The following is a 26,833-nucleotide window of genomic DNA, read 5'->3' as shown; positions in this document are numbered from 1 at the left end:
CCAAAAGTAAAACTGGCATTTTAATCTTTAAAACACTATTTGTATATACCATTTCCTGTAATCGCAATTAATTTTGTTATTTGTCCAACAATTGTGATTAGAAAGTGGGTCTCATTGGGGTCTAAGCATGACATGGGATTGCCGATTTTTTGTAAGCGGGACACGTGAAATTCAAATTGTTGTGGCATGAAAACAGGAAATGAGGTCTAGCGTGACCCGGGAAATGAAAAAAAAAATGAGAATTTCTTACGTACATAGTGTAAGCGGGATACAGGAACCTGACAAAACAGTAAGCGGGATCTGGGATCAGAACCCCCCAATGAGACCCCCTAGAAATGTTCATATATTTTTTTTATTTTCAGTTTACTAAATGACATACCTCAGTTATTTCTGTAAAAGAGTCTCTTATTACTTGTAACTTTTCTTTTGGACTAAAGGCAGTACTGAAATATATGATAAAACATTTAGAATTCCTGGATCAAGTGATATTGAACAAGTTCATGATATTCATTCAAATAAAAAAAAAATTGTTTAGCATTAAATTATTCTTAGATACTTTTTACTTAAGGAATAACAGTACTGTAGTTGAAGAGTTGCCACTGTCAAATGTAAAATGCAGTTTTACTGGCGATGCGTAGCAGAGACAGTAAAACGGAGATTTGCGACCGTCAAATCAAAATTGACAGTGGCAACTCTTCAACTACAGTACTGTTATATCGATTCTAATGCATTACAAAAAGAAAAGTACGATAAAACTTTAAAAAAACGTCTAAATTTGACAAATAGAAAAAAATCCGTGAAACTTCATGAATTATTTTTGCACAAAGACGTCATGGCTAAACGTGACGTCATACAAATGAAAACTTACAAACTGGAGGTTATTATGTTACCTGTACGCTTCAAATTAGGAAAAAATAACTTTAAAACGGCGAATTCGAGGTAGGTGTTGTTTTATTTTCGATTATATAGTAGTAATCGAACATATGTTGATTCAGTCAATTCAAAATGGCGGGTCCCTCCTTAGTTACGCCTGGTCAACTGTGGATTTGACGGCAACTTTTAGCCAATGAAAAAAATTGTTACATACAAATTGCATTAGAATTGCCATTTGATTGTCTCCATAATCATTTTATGTTTTATCTCGGTTCTTTATTGTTATTTAATTTAATTATGACATAAAATCTCGAACTATGAAAAGAAACCTGTTCACATTATTTTCCAATGAAATTTCCATTGTAAACAAATAAACAAGGATCTGGATGGGGTTTCTTAATTTATGTATTGTTTATCTTTTTAGGCAATTTTTGTATTCTTCATATTTTCTGCCTTTTTTCTGTCCTTTGGCCCAACATTCTCTACTCTGTCAAACCCAACTTAAATCTGACATACTGACCTGATTTGTTGAAGTCTTTCTATTGCAATAACATAACAATGGTCCCTTATGTTTGACAATGAGGAACTTCTCTTGCTGAAAAAACTTTCATCTAACAACCAAAACTTCCTGAAGAAATAAAATGAAAATTTTTAAAGGGAGGTAAGTCATGATACTATTACAATTTAACAAAATATAACTGACATATTAAACTCGATTTACAGCTTAGACTATGTGAAAGCAAACGAGTAATACTTTTCCATTTTAAAACCATCCTACTTGCCACAGTTTATTTTCATTTCCCAATCATACAGTATGGATGCTAACCTGAAACCTGAAACAATTAATTCTTTACATCAGAAACAGTCCTTTCCCCTCTCCTCCCCCCCAAAAAACGACCCAAAAACTGATACCTGACACAACAAACAGCACTAATTTGGATTAAAAAAATCTTCTGAGCCTGATTAATTATGTTATATATTCATTGACACAGATAAGAAATTATTTTTCAATGGTCACTTTAATTTACAAAAGATAAAAACTTACTGATCAACTCCAAGATAAGCCATCAGAGCTACATCTCCTTGTTTATTTAATTTCTGCACTCTTTCCCAATATTTCTCATCCATTTTGTCATTGTGTAGGGCATAAAGGTCAAACAAAGGGGGATAAATCTTTGGCAGTAAAATAGGATGTAATAAACCTCCTGCAGACACAACCTGTCTGTAAAATAAAAGGTTAAAAGGTCACATTAGTGCAATGAATTTAAAACAATGTCAAAAGGTCATATAAGACCAACAAGTACAACAATAACCAATGATGATAGGACATTGTGATCATTAATAAACAAAAGTTACAAATTTTGGCAATGAAAACACATGAAAACACAAATTCAGCAGAAAACAAATTATATCAGTTTTGATGACTAAAAATTAAAGCAATTGCCTATCATACTTTTTAAGCATTTAAAATAACACATTAACTGAATAATGGATTGAAGTATGATTTCTTTAGTAGAAAATTTGAAATATTTCATTTAATTTAATTCAATGGCATATGTTTAATATGTGAATGTGTCCTGCTTAATGTGAAAACAACAAATGGGTATGTCTTTGAAAATGTCACATAAATTAAACACACTAATTTTAAATATGAGTTTATGACAGCCATAAGCAAAATAACCTACTTTTCACTTTTTGTAGACTGAAGGGCAATAACTCCGTCTGTCTCGTCATCACTGTCAATATCAACGTATTTCTCTGATCGGATTTGTAGAGGGCCTCCATTCTGAGGTAAATCAGGGAATAATATTCTGAAAAAGAATTTAAAAAATTATTAAGAATAAATAGTAAATGTATAATAATACAAATTTCAATTCTAATGATTTTCCTTATTTCTTTTAAAGAAATAACCAAAGTCCATTAAATTCTGAAACATCAAATACTTTTAGCAAATATCTGGTCCTATAGATAGATAAAAGCTGCAACCTGGATTATCCAGGAATATCAAAGAAAACATTTGCTGCAGCTTGTAAATATATGAAAAATTCACCAATTTTCCCATTTATAAACGGAAATAAATAGAGAACAATGATAGGGGTGCTACCCAATTTTGAACTTAATCTGAGTTTGGAAGTTATGATAATTATGTATAAGTTTTATAACATTTGTTAGAGCAATGAAGTATGGGACGTAATGATGCATAAGGGTAAATCTAAATGCTTCATTCTTAATATTTCCTTAGAGTGATATCTATCGACAAGGAGTTTTGAAACATTGGTCTGTTTAACTTCAAATTTTAAATCATACTACCTAACAGTGAGATAAATCCTCTTCACATAAGAATTTACTTCTGCTACAGCATGATTAAGAAGTCGTGGATGTGCTCCGACACCAACATAAGCTGCCCTAAAGACATCCACTAGTCCATCCATCAGCTTACCAAGAGGATGAAATGAAATCTCAAATGCCTGGAAACAAATGTAAATAAATCATCACCAAATGAGGCAATCTGGAAGCGTACTGCAGATTAACAGTTTTCAGGTAGAATCATAAATAAAATGTTTAATGAATAATACATTTTCTATATAGAAAATTGACGCCCACGAATATAAATTAATCCACAGTATCCAAAATGGAAGGAAATTATTATGTTTTCTGAACAAAACGCCTTGAAAAAAATATGTAAGAGCATCTGTTCACTGTTTGATATTTTGCAATTGTTTGTTATATTTCATTGTGTTTCATCAGGGCCTCAGGGAAGATTAGTTTTATAGCTAGCTGTGTAACCTCTTTAAATAAAAAAAAATTATTATTATATAAACAAAGCATATGAAAAATGTTTGATCATATTTACTTTATAGTGCTTTTTTGATCTGAGTTTGTGCATAAAATGGACCAGATTTACACCTTGTGATATACCAAGGTACAATTCCTTACCCTGTCCAAATATCTTTTGATATCATTATAATATTCTGTGGTCAACATCCCTTTATCATGTGGTGGAATCTTTTCTATTTCTTCCACAAATGATCCCTGAAATTTTTTCCATTTACTGGACAAATTTCTAAAAATAGAGTGATTAATTGATTGATATGCAAATTTTACACAAAGATTTAAAATTGGTAAAAAAGTATAAATGGAAATACTTCAAATTGATTCTCCAAAGTGACATTTACAAAAGCACTGATGGCAATTTCAAACTAATATATGTGTTCACTGGATATGTTAAGACGGTTGTTGCCTAATACATTAAGATGTATAGGGAAATACATTTGTTGGATTGAACAGTGGTTGAAGAGTATACAATTTGTCCAAAACTGTGACACACTAAATCTTGGTACAAAGACTAAAATCAGCTGTATAGATCAACTCAATATTTTTAAAATACAATTGCATTTTCTCCTAATTATTAAAAGTTTTATTCTCCTTATGTACTGGTGTCTCACAATCTTATATCTATGTTTAGTGAACCCTGTTATCGGTGCCAAAACTGTAATTTTGCATACAATTTTAATGTTTCTCATCATAATATACATAAGTACTTATTTTCAAGTGGATATGACAGCAGTTTCATGATAAAACTATAAACAAAAACATAAACCTGATAATGGACAGACAGACTAAACACATAATGTCCTTTTTCCTTTTAAGGCGGGGCATAAAAAACTAATTTAAAACCTAATATGGCATACCTTGTCTTCATCTCATGTAAAACTTGTCGACCTTTTGACACCATCACAGCCACGCCTTCCCATGCTTTGTTAGTGTTTGCCTTAGCTTGACCTTTGACCCCTAACACGGTGCGGCATTGCACGAACATTCCTTCCCATTTTTTGTCAGCTGGAACAGACATCTTTCCATAATGACTGAAATAGATGCAAAATTCATATACAGTTGAGAGTTTTACTGAAACAAGTAACTTTCAAAATTTTCTAAAGAAGTAATGTTGAAAACTAGGCTAATTTCAATATTACTTGTACATGTAATTTTTGTAAAAATCATTTTCAAAGGTGTCCAAAAATACGGATTTTACAAGCTTCAATAATTTTCACAGACATCTGTTTTTTACAGCTAATTTCCTAATGTTTGACAAGTAAAACTTTGGAAGGCTTTGTTATTAACATTGACATCTTCAAACAATATATAAAGGAATAATTAAACCTGTATATATTATATTTTATCTAATTGGACATTATACCAATTACAATTATACAATATACAAACAAAGCAAGCAAACTAACCAAAGTCTTGCTCCACATGCAGTAGGGAATTAGCAATAACCAATGAAACATAAAGACTAAGCCTCTTAAAACACTAAATGGCTTTCTGTTGTCCATTTCATATCAATACTTCTGGGTTAAAGATTGTTTTTTTATGGCTATCAAAATACTAGTTTCTTTGAAAATCTTGAGGTTGACAGATATAAATAGATTTATAACATTTGTGGAAGTGACTGATACAAAAATCATCTTACAAATCATAATCGAAGAAATGAACAATGTACTGTGAATTCAGAAATTATTGCGAGGTTTATATTATTGTGAAACATGCGACAGAGTTGTAAACACAATATGAAATATTTAATATGAATTGAACAGGATTTTTCTCGAAATCATAAAAAATAAAATTGCATTTAAGTCTAAATTGACAATATCGCAGTAAAAAATGCACGCAATAATTTCTGAATTTACAGTATTATAGCTTGAAGGTAATTTAAACTTTGGTGGAAGTTGTCTCATGTCAATCCTACCACATCTCCTTTCCTTTCATTAATATTAATTCAGTGTAGTTTGATCTTTAACAAATTCTGCATCCAAGCCTATAAGAAATTGTTCAAACCCAATTGCAAATAACTTTCTCTTAAACAAAAATTGATCTACAGTAAAATCACATTTAAAGAAACATTTTTTAGAGGTGGAATAATTTACCTTGATGGAATTTGTACTTTAAGTTTTGCCTTCTTTGTCTCCTGTTGTCCATCTGACTTTTTAAACATGCCATTTATTTTTAATCCTTCATTCCAAGAGCCTGAGAAAATCCCTTCTATTGAATCTCCTGTCGGCATGATCAGTTTACCCTTGAAAATAATAATGATTTTTCAAAACTTCATCTCAAAGAATTTTTGGAAAAAACTATTCAAAAATTCTAGTTATTTCTAAAAAAAAAGAGGAATTATTTTGTATATTGTATCTGTAAAGGTTTTTTGTTTACATAGAAAAATATCTTTTTGCAAAAATGTCTTATTTTCACATGCTTAAATTTGAAATACAAATCACATTCAAATTTTCTCTATGATTCAATCAGAGCAAGATATAATAACTTTCATAAAAAATGATCTCCTCTAAAACCTCATGGTCAGTTTGAATAAAAGTTATTGTTGAAGGCTGTACTGTGACATATACATTAGTTGTTAATTTTTGTGTCATTTGGTCTCTTGTCTCATAAGCAATCATACCACATCTTCTTTTTCATATAGTCAAATTTATCCTTAGGATATCTATTTTGAAACTTGTCTTTATAAAATATGGCTGCCATGGCACCTTATTTTTCTATTTCATAAAAGTTAAAAAAAAAAAATATATGTTTTTTGAGTTATCTACCTTTCCTTGAAGCTGCGTTATACCATAGAATTCTCCTTCATAACAACTATTGTCGTAGGTTAACATCAATCCAAAACCCTGTAAACAGAAAATATTTGGATTAAAATTATGTGGAGTTTGTGAATTTGTCCAGTTTGCACATTAATAAACTCTGAAAAAAATGTGTAAATACTAATTATCTTTAGCTATTTTGTTACAACCATTAATTTTGAATAATGTTTGAATGTTTTGTATGTGAAATCTGCCATGTTGTTAATATTATTACTGAAAGTAGCCGGTGAACATGGTATGTGAAAGTATAACCTTCCACAAATATTACTACTGGAGGAACTTGTTACAAGTAAAAGATTTCTAAATATTTGAGCTCATATAAAAAGTAATGCATAAAATCAACTTTGTAAATTTAAAATTTAAACGCCTGTTCTTATTCTTCAAAATAATGAGTGCACTGATATATGAAAGAGTAATTTGTTTTTTTATTGTAAAGACTGCATACAAAAAGAATCAAACTATTTGCACTTGTCCTAAGTCTGGAACCTGATGTTCAGTTGTTGTCGTTTGATGGTGTGGAACAGTTTGATTTGGAGCTATTTTCCTTATGCATGTAGTTAAAAGATTTGTTAGGATTGACTGTCTTTTTTGTATAAGTGGTTTCTTGAGAATTGTAATTAAAATTGACATATAATAGATATCAATAAAAAGTTGAGCTTCAGCTCGTATACATTTTAATTTATACTTATATGTTTTTGGAATTTAAGTTTAATGCTTGAGCTAACATTTATACAGTAGACTAAGCAAACAATTGAACAAACTGTTAAACTACATGCATTGGGAAAATAACTCTAAAATGTTTCAAAATCATATGTTTGGTTCCCCTTGTCAATAACTGCCAACCATGTAAACCAAACAGATTTTTTTTTCAAAACATATATTTTTGTTTGGATAGGATCCATGTTAAAGGCTATATTTGACCTATAATGGTTTACTTTTACAAATTGTGACTTGGATGGAGAGTTGTCTCATTGGCACTCATACCACATCTTCTTATATCTACTAACACACCTACCATAAGGCTGTCCCTGTCAAAATTCCCTTCAAAATACATTCCATCCAAAGTTACTACAATACTTTTACCATGCTTCTTATCTTCATTCCACATGCCCATATACTTTTCCCCTGTTTATATATAAAATTATTGGTATACTGTAAATTCAGAAATTATTGCGTGCATTTATTATTGCGATTTAGTCATTATAAACTAAAAAGCGAATTTTATTTTTGCAATATGGAGAAAAATCCTGTTTAAATGCAAGTATAAAATATTGTGGTTATAACCCTGTCACATTTTTCTCCTGTATGTATAAAAATATTTGTATAATTGAAAGAATTTTTGGAGAGATTATAAACATGGGTAAAAGTATCAGATTAATTTTACTTCAATCAATGAGCTGACAAAGGTTATGACCTGTAAACTCATCAAATCATCTTCTGAGATCATTGGCAACCACAAATTAATGAAGCTTTTTTATACAATGGGTCTGGAAGGTGTTATATTGTCACAGAATTAGAGGAATCCAATTTCCAACTTGTTATGAACAAGAATCATATTGAGAAATTTTCTCCTGTAAAGTGTTCATTACCTTTCATGATGTCTTCCAATACACCATAGCCATGTCTATTGTCTTCTGCCCATTCTCCAATGTAAATACTGGTGGACCTTGGACTTGGACCTCCATAGTGATATAAACCATGCCCATGCCTCTGGCCTTCTTTGAAGTGACCATCATAGACATCACCATTTGAATATCTGTAAGATATTAAACGCATCATATCAGATATCCTCAAAATATCAATTAAATGCAAGAATACACAAAGTGCTACATGTACTTGAATGTATAATGTTTTTATAAATCAAATATATTCACAGGGTGAAAATTTATGAAGGAGATAAATAATCATCTTCCAATCAGATTTCTGTATATACTCTGCTAAAATCTAATTTACATGAATTATACTGTGCTGTTCATTGATCCTTTTATGGAAAAAAGTGAAATAATCCTTTATTAGTCTATTTACATCTACACAGATTGCATCATTGATAAGTATTAATTATGTGAATGGGTCTTATATACTCCTTTTCCAAAATTCATCCAATTTTGAGGACTCAGATGAAATATAGCTAGACTATGTTGACAAATAAGTGGGGTCAAGGGAGTTAAAATCATCTTAAAAATGAATAACTATGCAGCTTTTCAAAAATATTGGTAGTATCTTTTAAAAAAATACACTTAAAGTTGATGTGACCTTTTTATCCATATAAAAGTGTATACTTACTTGACTTTCCCCATACCATGAAGTTGACCCTCTTTCCAATAGCCTTCCTGTGACCTTTCTGACCCATCATCTTGTTTTATAGTTAGCTTCCCATGTCTAAAATCAAAAGTATTATTCATTTTTGAGTGTTGTCATAATGGGTGACAACTTTTTTGATAGTACGATACTAAACCCCTAACGGGAGGGATTGTGCCAGATATTCATATGATGAAGACATAATGTTTCAATCAGTTTAATTGAGGTCTGGAGCTGGCATGTCAGTTAACTGCTAGTAGTCTGTTGTTATTTATGTATTATTGTCATTTTGTTTATTTTCTTTTGTTACATCTTCTGACTCTGACTTCTCTTGAACTGAATTTTAATGTGGGTATTGTCATGCGTTTACTTTTCTACATTGGCTTGAGGTATAGGGGGAGGGTTGAGATTTCATAAACATGTTTAACTCTGCTGCAATTTTGCGCCTGTCCCAAGTCAGGAGCCTCTGGTTTTGTTAGTCTTGTATGATTTTTAATTTTAGTTTCTTGTGTATAATTCAGAGTTTAGTATGAAATCCATTATCACTGTATTAGTATACATATTTTTTAAGGAGCCAGCTGAAGGACGCCTACGGGTACGGGAGTTTCTCACTACATTGAAGACCCGTTGGTGGCCTTCGGCTGTTGTCTGCTCTGTGGTCGGGTTGTTGTCGGTTTGACACATCCCCCATTTCCTTTCTCAATTTTAGTATACATATTTTTTAAGGGGCCAGCTGAAGGACGCCTACAGGTGCGGGAGTTTCCTCGCTACATTGAAGACACATTGGTGGCCCTCGGCTGTTGTCTGCTCTATGGTCGGGTTGTTGTCGCTTTGACACATTCCCCATTTCCTTTCTCTTTATTATTTTTAAATAGCTGTACAAAATCTATATGCATAAGAAATATATTTTCCCCAAGCAAGGATCCTTTAAAGGCTTGTTATAATATGTTTACCAATTGATATATCATCAAAATTGATAAAAAGGCTAAAAATCAGGAATTCAGGACAAAATCTCCTCTACAGAGGTAACTAGATATCATTGAGATGGGAGCCATCTTTGTGGGCCCCCCTGTGAATAATGTGCATTAAAAAATTGTATCTTTACCATAGGACATGGGTTTGTCAACTGAAATCAAAGTTTTTGACCTTGACCTTTGACCTAGGAAGTTGTAAATAAATTAAAACACACCCTTTGGTGTTGGTTTATAAACATGTCAAGTATAAACTTTGAAATGATAACGGTTCTCAAGATATAGAGCGGACACGATCTTTACCATAGGACATGGGGTTGTCAACTGAAACCAAAGTTTTTGACTTTAACCTTTGACCTAGGAAGTTGCACATAAATTATGACACACCCTTTGGTGTTGGTTTATATACATGTCAAGTATAAACTTTGAAATGATAACGGTTCTCAAGATATAGAGCGGACACGATCTTTACCATAGGACATGGGGTTGTCAACTGAAACCAAAGTTTTTGACCTTGACCATTGACCTAGGAAGTTGTACATAAATTATGACATACCCTCTGATATTGGTTTATATACATTTCAGGTATAAACTTTAAAATGATAACGGTTCTCAAGATATAGAGCCGACACAATCTTTACCATAGGACATGGGGTTGTCAACTGAAACCAAAGTTTTTGACCTTGAACTTTGCCCTAGGCAGTCGTTCATAAATTATGACACACCCTCTGCTCTGGTGTTGGTTCATATACATGTCAAGTATAAACTTTGAAATCATAACGGTTCTCAAGATATAGAGCGGACAGGATCTTCACCACAGGACACAGGGTTGTCAACTGAAACCAAAGTTTTTTTTACCTTGACCTTTGACCTAGGAAGTTGTACAAACATCATGACACGCCCTCTGGTGGTGGTTAATAAACATGTAAAGTATAAAGTATGAAATCATAATGGTTCTCTAGAATATAGAGCGGACACAAAGTTAAAGTGTTACGGACGGACGGACAGACTGATCACTATAGGGCGACCCGCCTAAAGGCGGGGCCCTAATTAAAAATCTCAATCATGTTGAATTATGTGTAAATCTTTTATTGTGAATGAATTTTTCAGGCTATGTCTATCTACTATAGTTTCCAAAAACATAAATTTGTAATGGGCAATAACTTCTACAAGATGAAAATTCAAACTGATAATTTCTAAGATTTGTGTTGAAAGCTCTCAGATTCAACATGCGAATGACATATCTTGTTTTATATATATTTTGAAAATCAGTAAATATAAAAATTCATTGATGTTTATATAAAATGAAAGCCAGTCCCCTTCACATTTTTGCAAGAATCCCTTCCACGCTTCATGCAATAGCTTTTTTCCTTCATTTAATTTTTTTTTTAAACAATCAGTATTTATTTCCATAATAAATTATAGAAGCTTTGTAAGGATGCTTATCCTTAACCTCGAAACCACTCATTGTCACTAGGCAACTTTGTTGCGTGGGGTATGGGGTATGGGGTATAAGTATAATTTCCGATAGTAACCTAAATTAATACATGTATTGTCGTACATACCCGTGTAAATGGCCATCTTTAAAATTTCCATTATACCTTCTACCATCACTCCATTTCATTTCTCCTCTGAAATTAAAATTACTTTTTTATTATTATGACAATTAGAAAAAAAATAACAAGGTTCTGGTCAAGAGACCTTTTGTCTTTGAAATCACAAAAAAATCGGATTATTCAACCTTTACAAAATCATGCTAATCTTATGCTATATGAACATATTGATACACCTTGACACTTAAGTGTAGAAAGGTCACTTGTGATGTCACAAACCCTATATAGCCATTTCACATATATATGTTTTTGTATTTTTGACAAAAAAAATGTAAAAAATAGACCCAAGGCTAAGGTATAATTCAAAAAGTTATGTTACATACATTTATATTTTTATATAATACATCTCGTAGCAATAAATCTTTTTCGGGGTAAAGCCTTGGATAAAATGTTATCCTAATATTAATTCATAAAGAGTTTTATATGAAAACTATGCAAAAATTTCAAAGTCAATATTCCATGACTTAGGGAGCAGTGCCAAACAATCTCCAGGAAAATGAGATGTGTCAATGTTAATACAACTGTATAATCAAATGTTATTGACCTATCATTAGTGTTTCTTTTTTAAGGACCTAACCATGAACTAAAACAAATTATTAACACCAGAGCCACAAACTGCTCTTAAATTCATGTCTTTTGAACATTATTGAGTTTTGACAAAAAGAGCAATATTTGGGTAGATATTGAAGCATCACCCAATCACTTTAAATCAATTTAGCAAACATAGATCTACATACAAGCCATGTATTTTTCCATTCATCCAATATCCTACATAGGTGGCATCTTTGTACACTGGATGTTTTGTAAACGTGAAGGAGGCTTGTCTGATATCAGGTGGTGTTAAACGTTCAGTACTTCCACGACGACCAACAGTCTTCTGAGACGATAACACTTTATTTACTGCTGAGTTTAATGTCATCAGCCATTCTGCCTGGAATAGAAAAATAAGATAGACTTTATAGTCTAGTTGTCTTTCTTGACATATAGCTAACAGTGTTATTCATGAAGATGAATTTCATGTTTTGTTTTCTGGTCCTGATTCAAGCCTATGCATTTGACCATACATTCTGTGTCTGTTCCCATTCAGGAGAATTCACTCAGTCATATTTGCTTTTGTTTATTTTTTCTCATAAATCAGGCTGTTTTTTTTCATTTTAATTATTTTACTTTTCATCATGTTGGGGCATTTTATAGCTCACTAAACAGGTTGACTTTTACTCTTGTTAAAAGTTGTTCTTTGACCTATTGTTGCTTGTTTTAGGTTTTATTGTTTTATTGTTAAAATATTATTAAATACAAAATTGTCAGTCTAATAACTCATGTACAAATAGTCAAATCAAAATGAACGTATAGATATAATTACACTGTATAAATATATTGTCATTACTTTACCCTTTCTCCAGCATTAGATGCTGTCAAAACCATTTTATCTTCTGGGAATGTCAAAACAATCATATTTCTAAAATAAAAGGATGAAATACTAGATATTGTACCTGTTTACTTTTACATTTAATGCATCTTCCTTATAAATTCAATTTATCAATTTTTCATATAGAGAATGGATTGTAATCATTTATACAATTATAACATGTCCAACATCTTATAATTCTATTAACATTATGATTAACACTTACTCTTTAGGAACCTCAATCCAGACAGTTTTTAGTGCCTTCAATGTTACTCAATCTAATTCAGTAGTAGAGATGGGATAAAATTGTGGGAAGCATGAACAAAGGATAGACTCTAATATCATTATATACAGCCAGCTTTGGAAAGCAGGTGGTATGTTGAACATTGTAATGCAACATCATTTGTAAGGTTAATTTTTATTGGATAACGTCACCAATTCACAATTGATGATAAGAAAATGTTTATGCTAGCGCAGACAACGTATGACAATTTTTATAAATGTATGATTTTATCTTGTTTTCTGTCAGTTTCATTAGAATGGAGATAACAATATTGTATTTTAAGCTCAAATGGCATCAATTGGTGATTTGATGGTCGCACATTACCATTTACTGGCTCTGCTATTGTGTCGCCAGTAAACTTAATTTGCGACCATCAAATCACCAATTGATAGTGTCAGAGCTTTAAATACAATACAGTTATCTCCAAAATATGAATGTATGTACCATCAAAACATTCATTACATAACTTTGCCATATTTTAGCAGAGCAATAATTAATCCTTACTCTAATTTTCCTCCTGTTGGAGCCTCTATCCAGGCAGTTTCTAGTTGAAAAACTTGAAAGTTGTAACCCTGAAAAATATTAATATAAGCATAAGTTCTTGATGATAATATCACATAGAACTATTAAACACCTACATTAAAACATTAAAAAAAAAACATGAATGGAAAATGTAATGGAGAGCTAAATTGAAATTGATATAAAAATAAGATAACTGGACGTGGTAACACTTTTGACACATACATGCTGATAACTTCTAATCTTTTTACCCTATTTAAAGAAAGCACATTTTCACCAGCATTTTAAAATTAAGCAAGAAGGCATGCATTGCCCTGCTAATACTCAAAGTCCGAATTCAAAGTACTGGTAATCAAGAAGTAGGTGTCTGACAGATCAGAAAACTCGAAAAGTGCAAACTTATTACAACTCATAACTGTACATCTGATGACCAGATGTGAAACTAGTTTTTGAAAACAGAGAGACAATGAAAATTCTGAAAGAACTTAAAAATGCTCACAAGTTACAACCCATCATTGGCAAGCTGTTGACTTATCTTACTATCTAGTAGTTTCTGACAAAGGTGTGAAAATTTTGTTGTTGGAAGAACGAATGAATAAAGTGATTGTAATTGTAACCTTAGGGTATAATATTTATTTCTTTATGCTATAAAGAACAGTAACTCTTGAAATATATGTACATTCATACATAATGTCTATCAGAAATTATTGCAAGGTTTTTATGAATGCAAATATTGCCACTGGGTGATTTTTGAGATAATAAGAGCTCGCATTCTGATATCTGATGCATATATCTGTATTATAACTACTGTGAGTAAAACAAAATAAATATTTTGGTTACATATATTTTGTCATACAATAGAAACAGTTTTAATATATACTTGGTAATGCCATTACAGTTAATTATGTACATAAGAGGTCAAGGGTACAAAATAATATTATCCTCCTGGGAAAATATAAAACTGGTTTGCAATTTCCAACAGAATATGTTCTTCATATGCAACTGCAAAAAATTTTGTAAGGGTATAAATTTATCTAATCATTGCCTTTCATATTTCACAGAAGATTAATGGATCCTTATACTTGATTAAGGGAAGCTTGTGATAAACTATACTTTCATTTAGGTCTATATATATATGTATATGCATCTTCAATAATGAACACTCTCCAAAATTGTAAAGAAGTATAGAATGCATGACAAGAAATCTATTTTTTGTTGATTTTGTATTGCTGATATAGATAATAGCAAAAATGCTAATACATCTATACAAATTGTCCTTTGAGAAGCAAGAATTCCAATAAGGACTGATGATTTGAGCAATGTTTATTTATTTGTGTCTTGCTCATCATTTTTGGTATTTAAAGTGTAAACATATCTATTGTCCTTTTAAGGGCATACGATACAGTTACAGGGAAGGTAATGACGTTGCGAACGTAAAATGTTATTTTCACGATGTCAAACTCTGACATATCGGGAAAAGATGCATTTTTCGACTGATTTTTATCATTCAAACTGATTTAATTTGAAAACGAGTGCATGGACCCCTATTTTTTAGAACAGCAATTTGTTTCATTTTGCAAGGAGATTATGTGACCCAAATTTTATAAAACTGTAAATAGCGCAATTTTTTTAATTTTGATAAACATGCAGCAAAAAATTGCGTTTTTTCCTCTATTCAATTTTGGATCTATCTATTTATTTTGGAATAAAAATTGCATAATTTTTAATGATACTTATAAAATACAGAAATTACCGATTCTTTACAAAAAAACATTTTGTGTTTATCTTTTAAAACAAAAAAGTTATGTCTTTCTTTCGAAAAAGAAAATACGGACACAAATCTGAATTTTGAGCAAATATACAAAATTTCGACCTCATTTTACTCAAAAAGTAGCACATGAAGGTATATTTTTTATTACATATTTGATTTAATGAGGTAAAAAATAGCCTATATGCAAATTTTCATCAACTTGTAAATACAGGTTCAAAACTGTATCGTATGCCCTTAAAATAGGCAAACATGCTATAAATAAATTAAAAATCTTCATTATAAAGAGTAAAACTGACGATTTCAACTATTAGCCTGATATTTTCATTTGTTAATCATTTTTGCTATTTAAAGTTTCTATTTATCTCTTTTAAGCCATTCGACTAACCAGGCACCAAGCCTCAGACTAAAGCACCAACTGTTTGAATGTTTGAATGTTGATTACCTGCAAATCTTCAAGCAGAGGTCGGTAGCTCTGTCAAAGTTACAATCAAATATTCTTTCATTTAAGTCATCTTTTCATTTTTTCAATTATAAAATATATAAATAACAAAAAAACGGACAGCAATTTACCAATAAAAATAAGTACAGTTATATTACAAAGTACATTTTGTACAAATATATTTTGATATTTTTAATTTTCATGCTTACAAAAAATATATCATACCAAATCATGGGATATTTTAAAAACCTGTAAAATATATGTAAACAAATCTGCTAAAAATCTATCGTACATTAAATTTTCCATGGAATAAAAAGCAGCAAGCACTGGGTCTGTATTTCAGGGAAAATGAAACTTCTTTCAAAAAAAACCAGATGCTCCGCAGGGCGTAGCTTTATACGACCGCAGAGGTTGAACCCTGAACGGTTAGGGCAAGTATGGACACAACATTCAAGCTGGATTCAGCTCTAAATTTGGATTGTGATTAAATAGTTCACACAGCATAGGTTTCTGACACAGAATGAATGTGTTCTAATGAACTTAAAATTTTTGTTTCTCTTAGAGCAATTCACTATGCTGTTGAATATTAATCCTCTCAAAAAAATGTTTGAAGAAATTTTCTTTTTTATTTATGAAATTTCAAATGAGAAAAATTGAACCCAATTTTTTTAATCACATCCCCCTTTCCCTTATTCCAAAACTAATCTCAATTAAAATTTCTAATGGAGTTTGCAACAATAACTACTCATTTAAATACATCATAAAATATTAAGATGTAAAAAAACTGCTTGTTATCACTGAATGGTAAAGATTATTTTAATTTATCAGTTGGTAGTAAAAAGTGAATATACATTGTATATTGTATATAACAAAGATTTAAGTTGATTCTGGACAAAGAAAGATAACTCCAATTAAAAAAAAATCTTGCTATTGCACAATATTTTGCAATTAGATATTTCTTGCTTACTATTCTGGACAAAGAAAGATAACTCTAATTAAAAAAAAATTTGATATTTCACAATATTGTGCAATTAGATATTTCTTGCCATTGCGCAATACTGTGCAATTGAAAAGACTTGCTATTGCACAATACTTAATATAATAATTTTAGATCCTGATTTGGACCAACTTGAAAACTGGGCCCATAATAAAAAATCTAAGTACATTTTTGGATTCAGCATATCAAAGAACTTCAAGATTTCAATTTTTGTTAAAATCAGACTAAGTTTAATTTTGGACCCTTTGGACTTTAGTGTAGACCAATTTGAAAACAGGACCAAAAATGAAGAATCTACATACACAGTTAGATTTAGTATATCAAAGAACCCCATTTATTCAATTTTTGATGAAATCAAACAAAGTTTAATTTTGGACCCCGATTTGGACCAACTTGAAAACTGGGCCAATAATCAAGAATCTAAGTACATTTTTAGATTCAGCATATCAAAGAACCTAACTGATTCATTTTTTGTCAAAATCAAACTAAGTTTAATTTTGGACCCTTTGGACCTTAATGTAGACCAATTTGAAAACGGGACCAAAAGTTAAGAATCTACATACACAGTCATGACAGTTAGATTCAGCATATCAAAGAACCCCAATTATTCAATTTTGATGAAATCAAACAAAAGTTTAATTTTGGACCCTTTGGGCCCCTTATTATGTTGGGACCAAAACTCCCAAAATCAAACCCAACCTTTCTTTTATGGTCATAAACCTTGTGTTTAAATTTCATAGATTTCTATTTACTTACACTAACGTTATGGTGCGAAAACCAAGAAAAATGCTTATTTGGGTCCCTTTTTGGCCCCTAATTCCTAAACTGTTGGGACCTAAACTCCCAAAATCAATACCAACCTTCCTTTTGTAGTCATTAACATTGTGTTTAAATTTCATTGATTTCTATTTACTTAAACTAATGTTATTGTGCGAAAACCAAGAATAATGCTTATTTGGGCCCTTTTTTGGCCCCTAATTCCTAAACTGTTGAGACCAAAACTCCCAAAATCAATCCCAACCGTTCTTTTGTGGTCATAAACCTTGTGTCAAAATTTCATAGATTTCTATTAACTTAAACTAAAGTTATAGTGCGAAAACCAAGAAAATGCTTATTTGGGCCCTTTTTGGCCCCTAATTCCTAAAATGTTGGGACCAAAACTCCCAAAATCAATACCAACCTTCCTTTTGTGGTCATAAACCTTGTGTTAAAATTTCATAGATTTCCATTCACTTTTACTAAAGTTAGAGTGCGAAAACTAAAAGTATTCGGACGCCGGACGACGACGACGACGACGACGACAACGCCGACGCCAACGTGATAGCAATATACGACGAAAATTTTTTCAAAATTTGCGGTCATATAATAAACACGATTATAATTTGCAACTTGCTATTACAGAATTTTTTGCATTCTGGGTAATATATTTAAATAGTGTAAAGCAAAACATAGTGATTAAACAGCAATCTATACTAAGAAAAATTCAACCAAAGCCAAAAATTGATTTGATTTTAGGGTATGAACAATACAATAACACATATATTCTGAAAGAGCGAATCATAAATTTGCAGAACTCATGATGCTACGTTTTGCTCAAAGTTTAAAAAAAAAAATTTGTGCATAGATTTTTTTTTATTCCTCTCATTTTTTTCCCTTATATCTTATTATAACATTTGGAATTCTGATAAAATTTCAGTAGTTGTGATAACTCACTTCTCCAATAATGTAAAAAAAATTAAATGTTGAAAATATATTTCATCAATGATCATTATATTAACCTTATCATCAATGATATATATGGTAAAAAGATAGCCAAAAAAATCTAGAAAACATTGAAGAAGAAGGGACAACACACAAAAAATATTATGGTGTGGCCTTAAAAAACAAAATGGAAAATCAATCTCACCTGTACATGTATAAACATGTCATTAAACAAGAGGAACAGATGTGAGGAAAACCTTCCCCCTCCCTGTAACGCAAGTGGACTCTTCTTACTATCCTTCACCAGCCTTCTACTTGGAATCTTCACTGCATCCTAAAAACAGATGATAAAGAAAAGTAGGCATAACATCCTTAAATCATGTTGGCTGTCTTTAATTTTCTATGATGGGTGTTGCATACTGTTGAAAGTCTTTTAGTTAGTTTTCTTTTTTCTTTTTGCCATGTCAGTTTGTTTTTGACTTGTTTGAGGTCGCTCATCAAACATTTTGATTTTCTTTTAATGAGAAAATTCCACTCATAAATATATAAACAGAAAAGTGTACTCATACAACACAGGCAGAGCAGATGTTGAAATAAGCATGTAGGCAACCAATCAGTGCCTACAGGACTTTTTGAAAACCTTTACACACACAAAACCAATACTGTAACTGGATCTGCGCTGCATGAAGTTGATTGAAGAAACATGTAAACTGAGGCTTAACTGAAGAAAACTTTCAAAAAATTTACCCTTGTACAATGAGTATTATAAATGTTCCCTACTGCAAGCAGGAATGACAGCAAAGTAGATGTAAAATTGCTACATTGTCAAACTCAACATTTTCAAGCTGCTGACAAAAAATAAATAAACTGTTATCAGAGATATGTCTCGCTTTTTTGTAATTTCCATAATGCAAATGTTGAAATTAAAGTCAATGAACCATGACTGAAGGTACATGGCTAAAAATTCTCAATGGAAATGAGATGTGCCAATGCTAATACAACTGCATACTCAATGCAATTGACTTATCATATGTAGTTTCCTTTAAACAAACCTAATCACAAACTAATACATGTCAACTAAGTAAAATTTTAAAGTCAATAGACCATAACTTAGGGGGCAGGGCCAAATAATCTCCATGGCAATGAGATGTGTCAATACTAATGCAACTGCATACCAAATATCTTTGACCTACCACTTGTGGTTCACCATAAACTAGACCTAATCATTAACTAATACATTGTTGACGCGCCGCTGGAAACAGCATACCTATGTCTCGCTTTAAGCGAGACAAAAATCCTATTCACAGAAGCCAAGAAAGTTTTCTTTTTTCTTTTGGATTGACAGAGTGATGGAAAACAGACAGAATGGAGTGGTTACTAGGCCTGCTTTGGGTGTTAGTTATGCAGGTGAAGAACACTTTCAAACTTTACAACTTACAGCCAGTTTTTGTAGACTATTGCATCCCCAGAATGCCCTTGTTGTCTCTGCAATATCAATATCTGTAGTAGACATATGTCGTATGCTGCTCCAATTAAGGGACACCCTGTGTAGCATGTTAAACTCTTCAGAGTCCTATAAGGAAGAAAAATATAACCATACATTACATTTTAAAATCTCTATATCTTACATGTATGTCGAAACAAGAAAAATAACAATATTAAGACCCATCTTACAAGGATTTCAATATAAAATATTCATTACATTAGTAGATTCTTCGTAAGACATTCTCACACTTACAGAAAGATTCAATTTTAAATTTGTGGATTCATTATTATTTGTTGAATACCAATTTTAATGGATTTCGTAGATACAAGTGAAACACAAAATTAAATGTTAAACAAATAAAAGTTTTCTTGTACGCTTGTATGCAGACCTCAACACAACCATAAAAATAGATTTCCATGAACATGTCTAATTTTTTTAATCCACAAAAAAAATTAATGAATTCACAGTAAGCAAATTACCGTATGTATATATTTTAATGAAAAAGTGTATTTTAAGTTGACTTAGAATCCTGTGAAAGTTAGAAACAGTGTTTTTCAATAATTTTCATTATGCTAAGGGAAACGTGTCATTTCAAATAAACAAAATTGACCAAAAACCTGATGCAACCCTGAAAAAATACCTGTTGGAAATGAGAAGATAATTTTTCTGCCAGGATGGAATATTCCTTCATGTGGGTCAAAGGAGATTCCAGGATCTGTATCAGTAAGAAATGGTAATTTGGTCTTTCTATCCTTGTGTCAGAGGGAAGTAACTCCTTCAAAGATTTAGATACAATATCACTGTCAAAAAATGAGCTGAAATATAGAAAATTCAGATTAGGTTTTATATGTTGATATATGGGACTATAGAGAAATTATGAATGGATTCAAGAGACACAATTATTGGCACATACAATAAAATAGCAAATGATTGAACAAAAACCATTATTTAATCAAACAGATAACAATAGTTATGGTCAAAAGACAATCAGCAGTCAACAAAACACAATATACTAAACAAAAGATTAAGCAACAGCTACTACACCCAAAACTGTTTTTCTCCAGATAAAAGGTTAACAGTTCCTGCTCCACTAGTGGCATCCAGCAAGTTGCTTATGGCAAGTACAAATTTGGAAGAACACTACTTTCTCAGTTGCTAACATTAAGCTTGTTTCTAACAACATCCAAATGGTAAAATCTGAAATGCTACAAACCTGCCTGTTTTACAAATGTATTCAAAGCCTGCCACAGCTAACATATCACTGAGGGCCACATAGTAACGTTTATATTCCACGGTATATCTACTGTAATTAGTGAAGAAAGAAGCCTGTAGGAGGTCTTCTCCTTTACTAATCATTCCTGTCATCTCTATCATACTCTCACAAATCTGAAATTAATTATTAATTGATTAATAATTGGTGTTTAATGCCACTTTCAGCACTGTAATTAATGAAGATAATTGCCTGTAAGAGATCTTCTCCTCTACTAATCATACCTGTCATCTCTATCATACTCTCACAAATCTGAAATTAATTATTAATTGATTAATAATTGGTGTTTAATGCCACTTTAAGCACTGTAATTAATGAAGAAAAATGCCTGTAAGAGATCTTCTCCTCTACTAATCATACCTGTCATCTCTATCATACTCTCACAAATCTGAAATTAATTATTAATAATTGGTGTTTAATGTCACTTTCAGCACTGTAATTAATGAAGAAAAATGCCTGTAAGAGATCTTCTCCTCTACTAATCATACCAGTCATCTCTATCATACTCTCACAAATCTGAAATTAATAATTGATTGATTAATTTGGTGTTTCACACAACTTTCTGCACTTTTTGCTATATCATGGTGACCAAATTAAGCAAAGGAGGAAGACAGAGTACCCACAGAGGACAACCAACGATCTGCAGGAAAATTGGACACTCTAATAGTCAATTGGTTCACCTTAAACTGACCAATAAGTCAATAACTTATACAATGAACTATGATTAAGATTTATTCAACAGCAAAAATATCACACCTCTTACAAACGATTCACTATATGAGTAATTTAGAACATGGCGCATAATTATAATGGCTGAAAACTTGAATTTTATAACACTGGGTCAAATATAACAAATTCAAGAGTTTTTTTTGAATTTTGAAGGCGTTTGAAGCATAGAATAACTGACTTTGAAGCTTATTTCAAGGTAAGGTGGAAACCCTGAATTAAAAGAGTAAGTTGATTTAAAATGTTGTATCATTATAGCAAAAACTGTAGAGTGGGGTGCGCATATTCGCCGGGGACACAATTTCGCCGTTTTATAATTTTGAGGTGTAAATACTTCATATAAGATGGCTGAAATGGAAGAAATATGCCGGTAACTTAGATTTTTATAACAAATATGATTATTTTTTAAACTACGACAAAATTGCGGCACTTACCGCAAAGGACTGAAAAACGGACAACGATTTCGGCCAATTTCCTGAATGAAAAACACGATTTCAAAGAAGTATTTCTTAGTAAATCTTTGACTGATTGCCCTAAACTTCAGTTCTGTACACCTTTAAAATGTCTGTTATTGCCATCTATAATGAAATTGATTTGAAAAACATTGTTTAAAGCTGCAGTTATTTGGGTTTCATTAGATGTATAAAAACGGCGAATATGTGTCCCCCATCGACAAAACATTAGGCAATTTCAAACACCCTTTAATCTAACTTTTCAGATGAATATTTTCAAACAAACACGTTTTCAAGCTGAAGAATATTTTGCATTTGAAGTTATCTTCATATAGAAATTTCAGTATACTTCAAAAACGTATTGACCTGAACATAAACTGTAGAAAACATGGAAAGATATGGCGAAAATGAGCACCCCACTCTAGTCTTTATTGTGCTAACATTAAAAAAAAATTCATGTCTTTAAAGGAAACTATATGGTAAGGGTTTTTCTCATTGTTTAGGGGGGGGGCTGGGGGCGTGGTCTCATTGGGGGGTTCTGATCCCGGATCCCGCTTACTGTTTTGTCAGATTCCCGTATCCCGCTTACACTATGTACGTAAGCAATGCTCATTTTTTTGTAATTTCCCATGTCTCATTAGACTTCAATTGCCTTTTTCACAGCAAAATAATTTGACTTTCACGTGTCACGATTACAAAAAATCAGCTATCCCACGGCACGCTTAGACCCTAATGAGACCCACTTGAGGGACTTACAGTGACATACCATTGCTTAATCCAATTCTCTTGAATTCTGGTGGATAACTGTCTCCATGGCAATCATACCACATCTCCCTTTTTTAGCAAGCAAATTACCCAACAACATGTCACATCAAATAAAGCCATTAAATAGTGTTTACCTTTGTAAATATTCTTTGGAAAGCTGTCATCAAGTTCTGAAGTGTTGATTTGTAGGGATATACATCAAGACTGGTATAAAAAGCTGCCAAAATAAAAATTGAGCATTAAAATTAATTTTTCAGTCCATTCTTTGCATTTTACATATTATTATTTGATGAAAAATAAGGGATTATGTCTGTATTGCCAATATGTTGTCTTCAAGTTTAAAACAAAATTTCATATCTACTCACAATTATAAATACTTGACTTAATATATGTTTCTTAATTTAAATGTTTGGATTATCTCCCTTTGACAAAGTTAACATAACTGACAGTTTCAAAAAATGTACATGATTTACAAAATTTCTAGATATTGCTTCAATGAAATATAAATATTCTAACTGTTTCAAAAATTGTTAAGAAGGTCTCACCAATTTCATATATATATTAAAACAGTAACAAAGTTCCATCAAATATAAATCGCTATTTTTTTTTAAATTTGGGATTCAATCTGAGAAAGTACATGAAGTATACATATCCTTTATTGCTTATTTTGGCGTTAATATTGATTCACTTATAGGGTCTTTGCATCTGAACTAAACACATTTATTCAAAAGCCAGTTGTTGGCATGACACAGGTTATGTTCTTCTCATATATGTTATGATGGTATGATACTAAACCCCTAACGGGAAGGATTGTGCCTGATGTTCATATGATGAAATCATAATCTTTCAGTCAGTTTAATTGAAGTCTGGAGCTGGCATGTCAGTTAACTGCTAGTAGTCTGTTGTTATTTATGTATTATTGTCATTTTGTTTATTTTCTTTGGTTACATCTTCTGACATCAGACTCGGACTTCTCTTGAACTGAATTTTAATGTGCGTATTGTTATGCGTTTACTTTTCTACATTGGCTAGAGGTATAGGGGGAGGGTTGAGATCTCACAAACATGTTTAACCCCGCCGCATTCTTGCGCCTGTCCCAAGTCAGGAGCCTCTGGCCTTTGTTAGTCTTGTATTATTTTTATTTTAGTTTCTTGTGTACAGTTTGGAAATTAGTATGGCGTTCATTATCACTGAACTAGTATATATTTGTTTAGGGGCCAGCTGAAGGGCGCCTCCGGGTGCGGGAATTTCTGGTGACCTTCTGCTGTTGTTTTTTTCTATGGTCGAGTTGTTGTCTTTTTGGCACATTCCCCATTTCCATTCTCAATTTTATGTCCTCCTTGATATGAGAAGGGGGCAATTTGATCAATGCTAAAATGATATGCCAGTCTGCCTCATATTTATGTTATACCATTAGACAAAACTTACCAGACTTTTGTAATGGATCCAGCAACAACTTCATCACTTTGTGTAGGTAGAAGTAAAATTTTCTTTCAGTAGCAGCAACTTCAAACAAAGTCATGAAATACCCTGAGAAACTATAACAGGAAGTACAACAGCTGTTATCTCCCCCTGCCACTATAGATCTTATCCAGCCAGCCTGGAAACAGAAAAATGTAATTGTAAAATGAAGCCTTAATTTTTGTATACCATTATCTATATATATTCTCAGTTATTTTTTTTTTGTCAGATGAGTTTTATTAATTTTTTGCCATTTTCGTGAGATAAAATAGTTAGTTATTTCTTTCTTTTAAATTGTTTCACATTTTACATATAAGGGACTTTTACCCTGTTCAGAGTCTACTTTACAGTATGAGTAAACTCAGTTTATCTCAATGTTGAAGGCCTTACAGTTGTCTTTAATTTTTTTTATCCACTTCATATGAACTTCGGTGGAGAGTTGTCTTCCACTCTCAATTTTATTATAGGAATTCACACCACACCTCCCTATTTCTATACTGAGACTACCGATGTAAATTATACATGTATACCAATATCATTTGAAAGTGTAGATTACCTGTTTCAGAAAATTCAATGAAGTCAGTCTATTTGTTTCATGGTTAGGTACATACAAATCTTTCCTGAAAAATAAATTGAAATTTTCTAATGAAATTTGAAAATACTGCAATGGTTGGCACCTTCAATCATATTTAAGGTGGTAGACCTAGGTTAAGGGAAATAACTCTTAAAATCATCAGTAAGTTTGTGTCAACCATTTTCAAAAACATATTCTAAGCTTCTAGGTTACATAGATTATTTTCAATCTGTTTCAGGTAAATGCTTAAAATACATTGGTGAACTTGACTTTTACAAACGCTTGACTGATTTAAAGAGTTATCTCCCTTAACCTAGGTCTACCTCCTTAAGCCTGACACATTTTTTATGTGCCTGTCCAAAGTTAAGAACAAGTATATTCTTTTAAAAACAGAAGTTAATAGTTTACCCTTTAAGAAAACCTGAGATAATCCTAGGTGTTTTGTTGGGTTGTGATATTCAGTCTTTAGTTTTTTATTGTTTTGTTTTGTATATTATTGTTTTGTTCCTTTTTTTCGTTTTTTGCCATGGCATTGTTTTTTTAGACTTATGGGTTTGATTATCCTTTCCGTATCTTTCTCCTCTCTTTTGCACCTCTTTAAGTTGCACTATACTGTTTTATGACTACAAACTCTCAGAGATGGTCACTTTTCTGGATCTCTCTTTATCCTATACTTACGTTGGATGTTTTCCAACAAAAAAGACTTCTGGTTGGAATCCAGCTCTGTCGATTAGGAATATAGAGAAACAACTTCCTGCAGCAATATCCCATATGAAACATCCTGGCACCATCTGTAGAGAAATAGAAATAAGTCGTTTACAATATCAATTTTCCGAATATTCATGATGTCACACCTAGAATTACTCAGCAAACATCTAATTTTGACATAACATATTTATTTATCAATAATTAGTATAGTTAGGACCATTGTGGAATATAGGCTGTGTGAAAAGTTTTTGGATGCAATGTAATTTGAGTTATTTCCCTTAGAATCTAAACTGTTTGTACACATATATTTGTCATATTGCTTTGTATTGGATTTGTTAGGATGTATATAAACTGTAGCCTGCTATTCAATTTATTTTAGTAATAACATATATGTTAAATTCTATAGTTAACCCTTTTAGTCTATAAATGCATTCTTCTTTTTTTTTTTTTTTTTTTTTCAATTGTTATTTGGATCTAGAGTTGTCTCATTGGCATTCACACCACATCTTCCTATATCTATTCAGTGAAAGAAAAAGTCATTATCAATCAAATTCTAAGGACAAAATCATTGCAAGTACTTTTCAATGTAGATAGTTAGATTGTTTATTAGAGTTTAAAACTACTTTCAACACACTTGGTTAGATCATGGCATCCAGAGTACCCAGAGAGAACCACTAACCTCTGACAGGAAAAATGTCCTAGTCATTTAAGATTGGAGTCAAACTAACAACCATGATGTTGACAGGCTAGCGATCACTGTAGATTGACTATATAGATTGAAGACCTTCTTTGTAATGTAGAGGCCCCGGTACAATATTAACAATATTTACAAATACAACAAATTAAATACATGTATATTCTAAGAAT

The 26,833-nt window shown here is 31.6% G+C and overlaps 1 protein-coding gene across 2 annotated transcripts in view; it reads right to left on the bottom strand.

Moving 5' to 3' along the window:
• The window catches only part of LOC143058937 (alsin-like), a 60,772-nt gene that overhangs the window by 4,869 nt on the left and 29,070 nt on the right, over positions 1 to 26,833 (bottom strand). For both annotated transcript variants that reach the window (XM_076232414.1, XM_076232413.1), the window contains 25 exons: positions 25,937 to 26,049; positions 25,241 to 25,304; positions 24,652 to 24,823; positions 23,358 to 23,440; positions 21,224 to 21,396; positions 20,651 to 20,825; positions 19,963 to 20,097; positions 18,730 to 18,858; positions 16,052 to 16,075; positions 13,602 to 13,669; positions 12,799 to 12,865; positions 12,144 to 12,337; positions 11,359 to 11,424; positions 8,808 to 8,903; positions 8,114 to 8,280; positions 7,540 to 7,649; positions 6,474 to 6,551; positions 5,802 to 5,950; positions 4,566 to 4,739; positions 3,811 to 3,937; positions 3,184 to 3,341; positions 2,559 to 2,684; positions 1,919 to 2,095; positions 1,394 to 1,501; positions 380 to 443 (listed from right to left, as the gene is read on the bottom strand). In XM_076232414.1, coding sequence (XP_076088529.1) covers positions 380 to 443; positions 1,394 to 1,501; positions 1,919 to 2,095; positions 2,559 to 2,684; positions 3,184 to 3,341; positions 3,811 to 3,937; positions 4,566 to 4,739; positions 5,802 to 5,950; positions 6,474 to 6,551; positions 7,540 to 7,649; positions 8,114 to 8,280; positions 8,808 to 8,903; positions 11,359 to 11,424; positions 12,144 to 12,337; positions 12,799 to 12,865; positions 13,602 to 13,669; positions 16,052 to 16,075; positions 18,730 to 18,858; positions 19,963 to 20,097; positions 20,651 to 20,825; positions 21,224 to 21,396; positions 23,358 to 23,440; positions 24,652 to 24,823; positions 25,241 to 25,304; positions 25,937 to 26,049 — 2,997 coding nt within the window. The remainder of the gene's footprint in view (positions 1 to 379; positions 444 to 1,393; positions 1,502 to 1,918; positions 2,096 to 2,558; positions 2,685 to 3,183; positions 3,342 to 3,810; positions 3,938 to 4,565; positions 4,740 to 5,801; positions 5,951 to 6,473; positions 6,552 to 7,539; positions 7,650 to 8,113; positions 8,281 to 8,807; positions 8,904 to 11,358; positions 11,425 to 12,143; positions 12,338 to 12,798; positions 12,866 to 13,601; positions 13,670 to 16,051; positions 16,076 to 18,729; positions 18,859 to 19,962; positions 20,098 to 20,650; positions 20,826 to 21,223; positions 21,397 to 23,357; positions 23,441 to 24,651; positions 24,824 to 25,240; positions 25,305 to 25,936; positions 26,050 to 26,833) is intronic.

The sequence above is a fragment of the Mytilus galloprovincialis genome, chromosome 14 (assembly GCF_965363235.1).
Source record: "Mytilus galloprovincialis chromosome 14, xbMytGall1.hap1.1, whole genome shotgun sequence".
Taxonomy (NCBI): Eukaryota; Metazoa; Mollusca; class Bivalvia; order Mytilida; family Mytilidae; genus Mytilus; species Mytilus galloprovincialis.
Note: the sequence above shows the minus strand (reverse complement) of the source record. Positions and strands in the feature narration are given on the sequence as shown.